Below are 13,578 nucleotides of genomic sequence, written 5' to 3'. Positions count from 1 at the left end.
TTGATGAAAGAACTACAATTTACAAAATTACTTCGACTTTTGCCTCTACTCTATTTTCGCTCTGGCTCTGTGGAATTCGAAATGCACCAAACCAGGGAGTCGTAAAATACCGGGTATTTACGACTCCCTGCACAAAACCATTCGCCAAAATCAAAAATCCAGCTAGCTATCGGGCCGGGGGATATCCCGCGGCGCGAGTGTCGTAGGCCGGTCAACGGCCGTAGATCTACGCCTAGCGCCGCTTGGCTACAAAAAAAGTAGGCGCTAGGCTGGGATAAGAAGCGCCTCCGATTCTCCCATCACAAAAAAGTGGTCATCATAGACATCATGGACATAGTCATACAACAATTACATGACGTGATTGTATATGTACGAGTCGTAGTGTAGTCTTTCATAACTAGACATACCGTGATTATGACTGCATGTAATCATTACAAATCACTGTGACACTGAAGAAATGTCGAGCCAGGGCCCAGGGAGTAGATCTACAGACTGCAGGTGGTGTGTACCTGTACCTGTAACCAGCCATCACTAGTGCTGTACTGATCACGCATCGCCTGGATCCATGGAGTGAAATTTTTAGAATTATTTTGTAGACGCACGACCATTGATTACAGTCAGATCCCTTGAGTTGTAATTTACTTGTACATGTATGTCAAAACAGTGTCCATGCAAAGCCAGAGCTGAGGGCCTGAGGCACCAGAAAAATGTAACAGGCATTGATCGAAGCAACTGTGCATGCCATGTGTTCAATCAACATTTTTTACTATTATTTTAGTCATATTGGACTATTGGTACATGCAATCTGGGAGTAGCACAATATCAAGAGTACATGTACATTGTACATAACCTCTGGGGGCTGTGTACTCTTGACAATATTTTGAGAAAGTAAAACTCTGTGCATGTAATGAAGGCAACAGCATGGGTGAGACACTCGTAATACAGCGTATGATGATGATGAACACCACATTGCAGTCTAGGCAGGGCAAGAACACCGCATCATGCACTATTCAAGGTTTCCATTCCAGAACAAATATGTGTGCATAATATGTTTACAGGTACAGAGCGCTCAAAGTGTGCAGATATTATATTTATATTTCATCTGAAAAGCCTAAGCCCCAAGAACATCAGGAAGGGCACATCTGGGTCAAGGTAACGTTACAATTCTGCATGTATACTAACTATGGATTAAAAATTAGCAGTAAATCAACACCCATCGCGTCAACAGAAGGGAATTTCTGGGACTACGACCAGCACACTCTTCGGCGGCAAAGCAAACAAGCTTCTAGACAGAAAGTGGCAGGAGAGGAAACAAGAGAGCTCGAGAACCACAAGTCAAAGACAACTCGAGAGAGTAAAGCCTCACATGGAAAGCTCCACAATTATATTCACAACCAATCCGGGCGCACACGATGGTAATGGTAATAAAATTTTAAAATGTTTCAAGAACGTAATAAGTGAAATCTATAAGCAGTTGTGGGCAAAGTATAATTATTATAACAAAAGCACCCAGCGCATCCCTGCGTCATCAAATTGACAAATAGTTTATTAAAAAGTAACAGCAGAAGAAAGAATAATTTTTACATGAGATCTCTCGAAGGACGTGGACGAAAAAATAAATCCTCTTTCATGATCGGCGTTTGTATGAGACGCTGACAGCGTGACGTGACTTTCATGATGACAACGACTTTATAGAGTGGTCCAAGAGAGCATGGGTCGTTGTGAGTTCAGATGATTTGTCAAGAACAGGTTGTTTGTACGTATTTATAAGATATGCAACTAACGGTCTATCTGCCTAACGTAAGGGGGAGGGGGGTTGACCCTACAGACAACTACACCAGTAGCGGTACATACTAGGACGGGCGACGTAAAATGAGAAATACCTCCTAGGACAAAACGAACATAAACCAGTACTTGACAGTCTTAAAGAAAATTTGCAAAAGAGATATAAAACACCAAGGACGTACGTGACTTCGGCTATCACTGGGACGTGGCATGTAGTAGCTGTACCCAACCACACATGCGACTTCATACAGGAAGAGTGGAACACTAGTGTCTGGTTGTGTATGTGCGTGTTAGCAGCATCCACCTCCTTCATTGGGCTTTTCTTTTAGATCGACTCCACCACCTCGTGGATTGCCGCCTTGCCGGCCGCTTCCTGCCGGATCACCTTTCGGCAGCTTCTTTGCGATTGCCATGAACACTTCGTTGACATTCATTGCAGTTTTCGCTGATGTCTCCATAAACAGGAGATTGTTATCATCTGCATATGCCTGTGCCTCATCCAAATCCACCATGCGTTTGTTGGCCAAATCAGACTTGTTGCCAGCCAGTGCAATGACAATATTTGGACTGGCCTGCCTTTGGAGCTCCTTCACCCATGTCTTTGCTCGACCAAACGAGTCTAGGTTGGTGATATCGTACACAACGATGGCAGCCTGGGCTCCACGATAGTACATTGGAGCTAGACTATGATACCGCTCCTGTCCAGCAGTGTCCCAAATTTCAAACTTCACCGTTGCATCATCCAGCTGAACAGTTTGGGTAAGAAAAGCTGCTCCTATTGTACTTTCTTGATATTCATGAAATTGACCTTTGACGAATCTTAGCACCAAGCTAGATTTACCGACGGCGGACTCTCCCAGAAGCACCAACTTGAACTGGCATACTCTGCCAGCTTGGGCGCCTGCTGGCGCAGACCTCTGTCCAGGATTTCGCGATGCCATGACAATGTCAAACCGATGTGTTTGAGAGCAGGTAGCAGAGCGCTTCCAGGTCACGGCAAATAACTAAAAATTAGCTCCTAGTAGCAAATAATTGCACACAAATTACAATACTTTACTAGTGATGTCCCCAGAGCAAAATAAAAGCGAACCTCAACAAGTATCACAGACTCTGCTACACTTCACTTGCATCGTTTTTCCTACTATGCCGTTGCCTCCCGCGAGCAAGCTTCGAAGTAACGTACGATACTTCGATCGGCCACATGCACAAGATCCGTTGTCGTTGATCATTTTTCAGATTGCAGGTACTCTAGGTACGCATGCATTTGATGACGCGCATTCCATGTGCAGCGCATGCGCTCCGAACATTCTTTTGAGTTTTGTTCAAATGCAGGGAGTACTAAAATACCGGTATTATACGACTCCCTGATTAAAACATTTGAAATGTTGCGTGGCAACGACAGCGCGGCGGCAGGCTAGGCTAGGCAGCGCCCGGCCAGCTAGCCCAAGCCAAGGCCAAGGCAAGGGCCAGGCCTAGCCGCGGAGGTACGGGTACTACACTCGGGCATGCCGTACACGGGATGCGTAGAACACCGTAGATCATACTAGTAGTACTACTGTACTACCCTTGCAAGTCTAGTACCTGATGATCGATCAGCTGATCAGCTGAGTTGATGGCATGGTGAGTACAAGTTTTTGTACGATTCGGCACCGCGCGCCTTGTAGCGTGGGCCTGGGCCTCAAGCAGCTGTCAGGCGCACGCGGTGCTAGCTACACGTGCATAAACACACCTTCAGTTCAAGTAGTCTTTCGCGAAATGTGCTTCTGCTTCTCGCGTTCTCTGCTGAAGGCGTGAGATTCTTCTTGGCAGTTTCTTCTCTGCTGTTCTAGTTGTTCGAGGAATTTTCCCGGAGACATTTCTGCAGTGTTCTCTGGGAAGGATCCTCGAAATATAATTGGCGTCGTTTGGGATTATCTGGTCAGAAGCAAGGTGTTTGGAGAGCGTTCCAATTATTTGAAACAATAATTTCTAGTAAGTCGTTCCTGTTGTACTCTTCTTGCCAGATCTTGGTTTCTTTTCTCTGAGTTAGTAGTTGGAACAATTTCCAGAGTGTCAATCTCTCTTATCCCAAGATGGGGAAGGACTACTACAAGATATTGGGAGTGTCTCGCGATGCTTCTGAGTCGGATATCAAGAAGGCCTATCGGAAGATGGCTTTGAAATTTCACCCCGACAAGAATAAGGATCCTGGTGCTGAGGATAAGTTCAAAGAGATATCTGAGGCCTACGAAGTGCTTTCTGACTCCGATAAACGAGCAGTGTACGACAAGTATGGAGAGGAAGGCCTGAAAGCTGGCGGTGGTGGTGGTGGTAGTCCAAGCGGACCTGGAGCCGACTTTGGATCGGCGTTTGGCAATGGTGGAAGAACGTTTACATTCACGTCATTTGGCGGAGATGATGCACGCGCTACATTCAGCCGTGTGTTCGGCACAGACAACCCATTCGCCTCTTTGTTCGGTGATGGCTTTGATATGGATACAAGTGGTTCTCCTCCCCGTGGCTCAATGAATGGAGGTGCATCTCAGTTTCAGAGTTTCGGTATGGGCCCTGGTCTTGGTGGTGCGTTCCATCCTGCCGCTAGTGGTATGCCCGGCTATGGCCAGCGACAAAGGCAGGGAAGTCCACCTGCTCAAGACTCTACTGTCACCCGCAATCTGCCACTCACCCTCGAAGAGCTAGCAACAGGATGTACAAAGAAGATGAAGATCAGCAAGACTATCACCAATGAGTCTGGACAGGAGCGTGTCGAGGACAAGATTTTGACCGTTGACGTGAAGCCGGGCTGGAAAGCAGGAACGAAAATCACCTTCCCGAAAGAAGGTAATCAGCGCCCCGGTGTTGTTCCCGCAGATGTGGTGTTTGTTGTTCAAGAGAGATCACACACGTCTTTCAAGAGAGAAGGGAATGATATCCACTACACGACAAAGCTAATGCTAAAGGAAGCTCTTCTCGGCTGTACGGTGAATGTCCCGACTTTAGAGGGGCGGTCACTGCGCATGACTTTGGAAAACCCCGTGTCTCCATCGTACGTTCACCGTGTGCCAAACCGGGGAATGCCCAATAGCAAGACTGGCGGCAGAGGAGACCTTGTTGTGAATTTTGATGTTCAGTTCCCGAATCACCTCCAAGCAGAACAAAAGGCTGCTCTTCAACGAGTCTTATAGCATGCTTTTGCCACATATACCAACTTGATACTCAAATTCATACCATCTTTTGTTAGAAACTCTCAACTTGATATAAAGAAAATAACTTCTTTCGACTTGTGTACATATCAAAGAACTCTACATCATAATTATGCTGTTCATCAAAGAATTGCCCGATTGTATTTCGTCAAGAAAATATCAGCTCATCAAATGTCAATTTAAGAAATCATCAATGATCGACCTGCACATAGTCTTCAATATATTCTCAGCTATTTTTACTTGATGTTTCCGTCTCGCTAGATATACCATTAATCTTATGTACCGTGACTTATCAAATCTTCAATGAATCTGGGTTCAATAATCAATGTTGTTCGCTCTGGAGAGATCATGTTGTAGCAAAGCTGAAACGGCAAAGCTACTGAATAGTCAGTACTGACGATGGCCTAGCAGGGGATGATGAGACAGAGGATGGCCGATCCACAAGACTAGATAAGCACATCTCGAGCTGTTCGTCGAGCTGTGGCACTATCTCCGAGAACGTGGGCCGCTGCATGTGCTCACTGTCCCAGCATGCTTGCATCAGCATGCTGTATGCGGGCAGGCAGCTGCTGGGTACTGTAGGCCGTACACCGGACAGCACAGCATTCCGCACATCGACTGTGAACGGGTACTCCTGGAAAGGAATGCAGCGTGTGCAGATCTCCCACAGAACAATTCCAAAACTGCACAGGGACAAAAACAAGCAGCAAAATAACATCTGCATATCGCCATCTACCGAATGTAAAATATTAGCACATGCTATGCGTTCACAGGAACAAAGCACGGAGTAGTGTACTACTCCCTGCTGCAAAAGGAATGCCATAACTTGCAGTGTGTAGAGTATTCAGGAGGGCACACAACCTGATAGTACAGCCGCATATTCACAGAAGATAAACAATACGGGCTACTGCCTTGCCTCCCTACTAGAACGAGCTAGTACTTTGAAGTATACGCTTGCAACTGTCACTTTGTGCTATGCCGCCAACGCCAGTTCCATTGTTACAAAATATGTTGCTAGTCAAGATTGCCTAGAGTGTGCGACTTATCAGTCGGTTCATTCACTGGCATGCGTTCATCAGACAGTATGTGTAAGTGCATATGCAGCATCTGACCGTGCATAGTATGTGTAAGTGCATATGCAGCATCTGGCCGTACATACCTGTAGACATCTACACTAGCACCGTAGGAGAGTTTGGATAGGAGTTCGGGTGCGCTCCAGGCCACTGTTCCCACCCGGCTCGACAGCGGCGCTTGTGAATGCAGCAGAGGCGTGCTCTCATCCACCACGCTGGAACCGGAGAGCAGGTCGCTGCCGCCGCCACCGCGAGACTCGTGATCAGGAGACCTCAGCGTGCTCTCCTCTCCGGCCACGGATATGCGGCGAGCCACTGCTCCCTGTATGCTACTGTGGCAAGTGTCCACATCGAATCGTGCAGCAGAGCCAAAGTCGGATACCTAAACGAGAAGCATACATGCACAGCAGAGACACTATTACTGAACATTCTAAGCTCCACTGATGTGACCACACAAGGTCGAAACAGCTAGCTGCCAGTCTGGAGATTGAGCATATTCTTATTCACATGGTTGGTATCAAAGCAACTACAAAGCCAACTATGGTGGCGAGGAGACACAGCATCACATGATAGAACAAAACTTGGTTTATTTCAACGAGGTCTTGCTTGATGTTAGTGATTATATCATAACACATCATATTATAGTGTGTGACAGACCATGCGTAAGGCTTATGGTACACTCAGACGTCTCTTATCCGGGCACCTTGGGACCGGGCACTGCCCGTATCTCAGATTTGCCCGTATCTCAGGATAACTCATCTACCATGCATCATTATCATTTTTGAAGAAGTTTTTTTGGTGCATATTGCACATGTTCAGGTTACAAAAATAATCCATGGATAAAAATGTATGGATTACACAGGTTGGCAGTGACAAATAAGCACTTGTGCATTCGGAAAAAAGTTCAACCCCCCAAATTCGAAGCATTTTTGCCATAGGAACCGTCAAGCTGAGGGTGGCCGGTAGAGAGACGTGCCCGTATCTGAGGCGTCCGGATAACAGGCGTTTGAGTGTACACGGCTTCGGTGAAGGATAAACATAGTTGTAGTAGATGGCAAGACCGGGTCACTCGCAGAAGCACTATATTCAAGTTTGAAGTGTGTCCTTGCCTCACGAGCTGCCCCACGCAATAGCATGAACTTGAGTAAAACCGGGCCACATCGGCAGTGAGTAGATCTACACGTACACATACCTTCACAACCCAACGGTCACTGACAAGCAGGTTTGTACTCTTCAGGTCTCGGTGAATGCGAGGTGGACTGAGACTGTGCAGGAAGCGGAGACCTTTGGCTATGTCCAGTGCAAATCGAAGCTGCTGAGCAAGATCCACACTGACGGTTGAATCAGCCAGAATCTGTAGATGCAACAGAGAATTCGAATGGGACACATTCTTGACCAAAAGATGCAAGCACCTAAGATAGAGTGATTTGGGTTGACAAATGCAAACACAATCAACTACCATATTTTCCGGGGTATAAGCAGCACTGGAGTATAATCTGAACACCCCCCCCCCCCCCCCTCTTTTGATCATCGGGGTATAAGTTGCACCCCTTTTTTTGGGTGAATTTTGAGTGTTCAAAGTGTGGCCTATACTCCGGAAAACACGGTACTAGTAAGTTGCAGTGGTAATTTGCAAAAGGTTATCTGTTCATGATGTCAGTAATCTGCCCCCCCCCCCCCCCCCCTTCACACACGCACACAAATAACAATTACAGCACCAACCTGTCGCAAAGTGCCACGGGCCATGTGTTCCATGACGATAAACGGAACTGGGCGATTGTCTCTCTCCACCATGTGCCCTCCTCCAATGAAAAGGACAATGTTTGGATGTCGAATGGCACGCATCGTCTCAAGTTCGCGTTCAAACAATCGGCTCTCCGAATTGCCCAGGGCCACACCCAGCTTCTTGACCGCAACCTGGAATCCCCGGTATTCAGCCAAGTGAACCTGAATTCAAAACAGCAGAGCATGGAGACAGTGGTACTGTCAGCATGTGCCTCAAATTATAATGCACATGCAGATAGATGAAAAAGACAAAGAGGAAAGCCAACTTCAGCACATTCACAACACTATCAACCATCTTATTTTCATACCCATACCGTACTTCCGCCCAGCGCATGTGCTCATGTCTGTACATAAGCCCCCCCCCCCCTCCCCTAATTATAACCGCATGCGCATGCGCCTATGTGAACTCTATTGGTGAAAACACCCGGGAGCTGAATATACTGATAAGCATTGTGATAATACTGTTGTTTAGGACACAGACAAACCAGTATTCCACATACAAGCGTATGGGCTTCTACCCGAACATGCTCACACAGCAAAAAATCTTTTTTGTGGCAAAATTTCACTTATAAGCCCATACGCTTATAATCCTTATATGTGGGGAAGTACGTCATATAGGCCAAGTGGATAGCAAATAAAATTATAGTACAGGTGGAATCCTGATAATTCGAACCTCCAAATGCCAGAAAAAAACTTCTAATTATCCGGACATTCTAATTACCCAAACATGAACCCACAACACAATATGTATGTCAAAATGCTCCCCTGGTCACGCAGAGTTACGCTATGGACCTTAGACACAGATTTCACCAATACTGAACTGACCAGCACAGCCTGCTCATGAAAACTGAACTGATCAGTACAGTGTACTTGAAGTACAGTGAACTTCGAATTACACTTTGCTAACTTCGAACTATCAGCACAAATCTCACACATTTTCTATGTAAATGGAATCCGTGGAACTTCGAATTAATCCGACATGTCCGGTTCGAGGTTCGAATTATCAGAAACATTTATGTGGGAATCGTATTGACAGAAATCGGTCCTGGAAAAACTTCTAATTAAGCGGTATGTTCGAATTAAGCCATATTCGAATTATCAGGATTCCACCTGTATTGACAGACCGATACCAGACGACCAGGACACATGCAGTTGGGAAAAAAACAGCTCATAAGTCGGTTGAAGTCACTCACCTGACCAAAGCTACCCGGGAATTCCTTATCAATACGCTGCTTCAGTGTGATTTCCTCAGGGTTGATGAGCCAGGCATTGGACAACTCAGCTATCTCCTGGCGACTTGTGCGCAGCAGACGCACCTTCTCTTGTTCGGCTTCTCGCTTCTGCCTATACTTGACCAAGACGTAGGACAGTACGAGGACAATTCCGACCATGAGTGCACCACTGCCTCCAATCATGTAGTACAGAGGTACGTTGCAACGGTCCGATGAGCTATAACCAAAGTTACATTGACAGGCAGCGTTCAGTTCCTTGCCATTGTGCTGGACCACACACTGCCCGTGACCATGGCAGAACTCGTTGGCATTGCACAGGCTGCAGTTCAGCAGATTGGTACTGCCAGTATCGCTCGTGTACGTACCATTCGGACAACGCTGGCACTGCCCCTGTCCTGGCTCAGTGGAGTAGGTACCGATTGAGCAGCGGCTGCACGAGTTGCTGGAGAATGTACGGCTATAGTAGCCCGTGTCACAGCCAATCGACACAATCCACTTCTGACCAGCGCCGGCTGATTCATTGTAGAGATACTGGTAGCTAATACCACCGTACACGATCAGGCGGCCATCCAGCTCAACCGTTGTGTGCTGCATGTACATGGGCGGTGCCTTGCGCAACTGCAGTGGATATGTCCATTCGCCGTTGTAGTTGAACTTCTGGTTGTTCGTGATCTTCCCGGTGTCAAAGACAAAGGCCAGCTCCAGCGTCCTTCGGTCGTCCCAGCAAAAGATCGGAAGCTGTGTATACCAGGTTTCTGGTGTCAGAGTGAGAGATGCATACTGTGTACAGCCACCCAGCAGGACAAGCTTCTTGCCAATGGCAGTGAAGCTAGCAAAGAAGCGAGGCTCGGGCAGAATCATCGCCATGCTATCACCACCAACAATCTCCCACAGGTTGTTCACCAGATCGTAGCGCCACAGCCTCTGGTCCTGTGGATTCATATCATTATCAACCACACCACCAAACACGTACATGTGATGATCGACAATCGCTGCACCGTGACCAAACCGACCAGGAATTCTACGAGATGCTTGCGTCACCGGTTTAGCATACCACGCATCCAAAGGAACGTCATAAAACCAGAGATCATTGAGGATTTTTCCGGTTGTGGCGTCGAGTCCACCAAACACAACAGCTTTGTTTTTGTAGGACACCATAGTGTGCGCTCCTCGACCGGTCGGCTTGATGTTGCTACCACTCTCACTCCACATCAAATTAGTAGTGCCCATAAGCCATGTGTCACTCAGGGACTTTGACTCGCCATCTATGCCACCAAATATGACAAGGTTACCATCAATAATCTGGGATGCTGATGCCAAGCGTGGTTGAAAGGTCAGCGGTACCGGCTGCTGTGTCCAGCGGTCAAACGATGCATTCCATTGCCAGATGACGTTGTCTGTTAGCACGGCAGGCTGCAGGACACCGGGTGGCTGAAGGTCAATCCGAAATCCCCCGATGACGAACATGATGCCAAGAATGGGGCAGAATGCAGCCGAGTGCAATGCCCTGGGCTGTGGATAGCTTACTGGCTGCGGCTGTATGGCCCACATGCTGAACTCAGCTCGCTTAACAAAGGCCCAAACGTCTTCTGACGACAGGCCGTACTGAGTCCTACCACCGAAGACCAGCAACTGCTCATCCACAATGCTCATGGATGGAAACGACAGTGGTTGTGGCGCCTGTATGCCCACAGGCATCAAGTACTCCCAGGTTGCATTTAGATACATATACGACCATAAGCTGAGCGTAGAGTTCTTGGTGCACGAGAATGCCACGATGATAGCATCCTCCCGATCGACATACGCACCAATCACCGAGTCACATGTCCGCATGCTGTTTGGTGACATCGGCAGACTTGGTAGCCGCTTCCAGAGCCACTCGTCGTGCTGAGAATCGAGGTATAACTCCCACAGGTCGGTGAGAACTGTTGAGTTGTAGAAGCCGCTGAATATCAGCATAGTGTCATAGGGTGTTGACACACCGACATGACCTGCTCTAGGCGACGGTCTACTTCCAGACACGTTGACCAAGTTCCAATGCAGCAAATCCTCCGCACCACGGACACCGGGGAACTCGTCCGCATCAAAGTGCAGCTCCCAGAGCTCGTCCACTTCAAAGCCCTCCTTTTCCTCACAGAGTGAGCCACCGAATACGTAGATGCGGCGCTCAGTGGTGGCGGGCCCAATCACATGGCGTTCAGAACTGTGCTGCACGGTTGTACTGTGATAATGAGGTAGGATTGTGGTGCTGTGCAGAAACCGGCTTGGGAAGGTCGTGATGTTCACGTTCTTCCAGGTCATGTTGTAGAAGACATACTGGCCGAGAGTTTCCTCCTGTGGCGTGACAGCACAGCCGCCAAGCAGAAGTACGTACTCACCAGATGGACCAGTCACCATTGTGTGCCCGAATCGCGGCGTCAGTTGCTCGACCTGTGGCATTAGCCAAGCATTGCGCTTTGGCTGATAGAGCCAAGTTTCCGATGCAAAGTCATCCTTGTCGGACACACCACCAAACACCATCATTGTCTCTTCGAGAGTCACATTATCAATCTGGAGCAGAATGGTAGCTGCAGCGTGATTGGCTCGGCCCACCGGCCTCAACGCGACCGGATTATACCCAGTCACCCATGCATTCTTCATCATCGTAGCCATGGACACCAGCGGTGGGTACTTGTTATCAAAATCACCGACCCTGGCTGGGCTGTACAGACCGGCATAGGGATGTTCGCAGTGGGACGTACCGCCATCACTGCCCGTGCTCAGCACTGCACACAGCAACAGTGTGGTGCCGACCATGTATCGCATCCTCCATGCCGCCGCCCTACCGTCATGGTTAGCGCAACGGATGAGTAGCATCCTAGACACACACACGTACACACATACGTACACACACACACACACACACACACACACACACACGCGCACGCACACACGGACAAAAGGACAAGAATCTAGAATCCACCAGTTATGTTTGACGAAGACCCCAGCTTCTTCAGCCAGAACGGACACCATTCTACTGTAGGCCTGCACAATATTTATTTCTTTGAAGTTGCCAGCTCTTAACTTCGGAGCTTGTGCCTTCTGCTGACCGAGGCTAAGATTTTGACTGACTCGTGATTGCCACCTACAGCTCATCGAACCTTCCAAGGTTCCTAGCTGTTCGAACCTTAGGACCCAAGTATCTTTTTCAAATACCCAGCAAACTTGTCTCCTAGGTAGTGTTCTAAAGTCAAGTTTAATTTTAATATCACGGCATTTACTGCGATACTAGCGGCGCCTTACAAGCCAAGACATAAAACAAACTCAGACAGCAAGGGACCTCGCTGAAACATAAATAATTGATATGAAAAGAGTGCAAGCAGCAGCCATACCATGAAACCAGAGCCAAAGGGACAAATAGCTGGCAGGGATTTGAATAATGGATGTGGTTCTAATCAAAATAAATGGCTGATTTTCTTCTCTCCTCTTATCAAAATTAAATACTAGTACTACAGTACTAAAGTTAGACAATTATCGCCAAGCCCCAATCGTTTATCTACAGCAACCAGTGGCAGTGGTTGTAACTTCTTGGTGGGATCATAGAGCCAGAAGTGTCTCTATTCATACAAGCATAGCGAAAATAGCAGAAACGGTCACGTCGCAGGCGCATCACATCAATTCACAAGAATCTAGGTTTTAGCTCTCCTAGCGGGCATGTGGCTATCACGAGACTGCCTGGTGACTTTGCCTTCGCCGCTCCGATGTGACCGAGCATAAAAGCCCTCAAGATCGCCTTACAAAGCTCACAACAGTTTCTACCAACCTCTAGCCCAATAAATATTAGCCAAGGATTGCATTGGCCTCCACTTCAAGCGCCCGTTGCCAACAGCGCGCGGTCAGCGCCCAGCCTTTGATTAGTTGGTGGGGGTAAGCCAGGCAAGAAAATGAATCTCTCAGTTCTCAGGATAACCCCTCCCAGCATGGTGCTAAGTATATTCTTACCTTGACTAGGGAATATTTCATCGCATTCCGGTACGCGAGACATTCACGCGAATACGTCCAAACTAGCTCCATGCAGAAGAAGGAGAAAGTCCTTGCCTTTTTCTTTTTCTTCCTAGCGAAAGCAATCTACCTTGTCCGCCAACACTAGCACAGGCAGTCGTACCTGCCCGGTGCCGCCATCTACGACGGGTAACTAATTACTTGCCCTACCTTCGCCAAAGCTATGGCATGTTGTTGGTGTGTGCAGCTTGCCAACTTGTCAAACCTGACGACCGTTATCAGTACACATGCGGCAGCTCTGGTCGGCTGTCTGTCAACACTAATAGTATAATTTTGGGCTGCGCGATAAAGAACAGCCAGAAGTCATAGAGTCAAAATCACGGTGCATCTGCCCTGATCACTGTACTTGTACTTGTGGGGAGGATCCAGGACAGCAGAAAAGGTCTTGACAGATCTACACACCACATCATATCAGCTGCACCAGGGGGGCGCCTTATCCAGGGTCATTTGACTGGAAATAGCATCCCTTGCGGCCTTGGT

At 47.8% G+C, this 13,578-nt stretch overlaps 4 protein-coding genes across 4 annotated transcripts in view; 1 reads left to right on the top strand and 3 right to left on the bottom strand.

The window, feature by feature from the left end:
• Nucleotides 1–92, bottom strand: part of LOC135806070 (INO80 complex subunit B-like) — a 12,581-nt gene extending 12,489 nt beyond the window's left edge. The window contains exon 1 of the mRNA XM_065320216.1: nucleotides 1–92. This exon is cut by the window's left edge and continues 141 nt beyond it. The gene's annotated coding sequence lies outside the window, so the exon portion shown is untranslated.
• A 1,254-nt stretch (nucleotides 93–1,346) lies between these two features.
• LOC135806068 (ras-related protein Rab-5B-like) lies at nucleotides 1,347–3,027 on the bottom strand. Its single transcript, XM_065320214.1, has one exon. The coding sequence runs from the start codon at nucleotides 2,724–2,726 to the stop codon at nucleotides 2,076–2,078; it is 651 nt and encodes a 216-aa protein (XP_065176286.1). The 5' UTR covers nucleotides 2,727–3,027; the 3' UTR covers nucleotides 1,347–2,075.
• Nucleotides 3,028–3,655: 628 nt separating this feature from the next.
• On the top strand, nucleotides 3,656–5,293 carry LOC135806065 (dnaJ homolog subfamily B member 1-like). The gene has a single exon (XM_065320212.1). The coding sequence runs from the start codon at nucleotides 3,858–3,860 to the stop codon at nucleotides 4,947–4,949; it is 1,092 nt and encodes a 363-aa protein (XP_065176284.1). The 5' UTR covers nucleotides 3,656–3,857; the 3' UTR covers nucleotides 4,950–5,293.
• On the bottom strand, nucleotides 4,981–13,349 carry LOC135806063 (uncharacterized). Its single transcript, XM_065320210.1, has 6 exons — nucleotides 13,039–13,349; nucleotides 9,019–11,914; nucleotides 7,763–7,987; nucleotides 7,233–7,394; nucleotides 6,127–6,422; nucleotides 4,981–5,650 (listed from the first exon to the last, which is right to left on the bottom strand). Exons 2-6 carry the CDS (start codon nucleotides 11,911–11,913, stop codon nucleotides 5,344–5,346), a joined length of 3,885 nt encoding a protein of 1,294 aa, XP_065176282.1. The 5' UTR covers nucleotide 11,914; nucleotides 13,039–13,349; the 3' UTR covers nucleotides 4,981–5,343.
• Between the last annotated feature and the right edge of the window lie 229 nt (nucleotides 13,350–13,578).

This window comes from Sycon ciliatum, chromosome 1 (genome assembly GCF_964019385.1).
Source record: "Sycon ciliatum chromosome 1, ocSycCili1.1, whole genome shotgun sequence".
Classification (NCBI taxonomy): domain Eukaryota; kingdom Metazoa; phylum Porifera; class Calcarea; order Leucosolenida; family Sycettidae; genus Sycon; species Sycon ciliatum.
The sequence above is the reverse complement of the archived record's forward strand: the minus strand, read 5'-3'. Positions and strand labels throughout refer to the sequence as shown.

Excerpts from the sequence above, each read along its gene's own strand:
- LOC135806063 (XM_065320210.1), bottom strand. The coding sequence starts at position 11,913 with ATGCTACTCATCCGTTGCGCTAACCATGACGGTAGGGCGGCGGCATGG. Across the intron at positions 7,395-7,762 it reads CCCGTGGCACTTTGCGACAG|ATTCTGGCTGATTCAACCGT; the intron begins GTTGGTGCTGTA and ends TTGCATCTACAG. Across the intron at positions 5,651-6,126 it reads GCTAGTGTAGATGTCTACAG|TTTTGGAATTGTTCTGTGGG; the intron begins GTATGTACGGCC and ends GTCCCTGTGCAG.
- LOC135806065 (XM_065320212.1), top strand. The coding sequence starts at position 3,858 with ATGGGGAAGGACTACTACAAGATATTGGGAGTGTCTCGCGATGCTTCT.
- LOC135806068 (XM_065320214.1), bottom strand. The coding sequence starts at position 2,726 with ATGGCATCGCGAAATCCTGGACAGAGGTCTGCGCCAGCAGGCGCCCAA.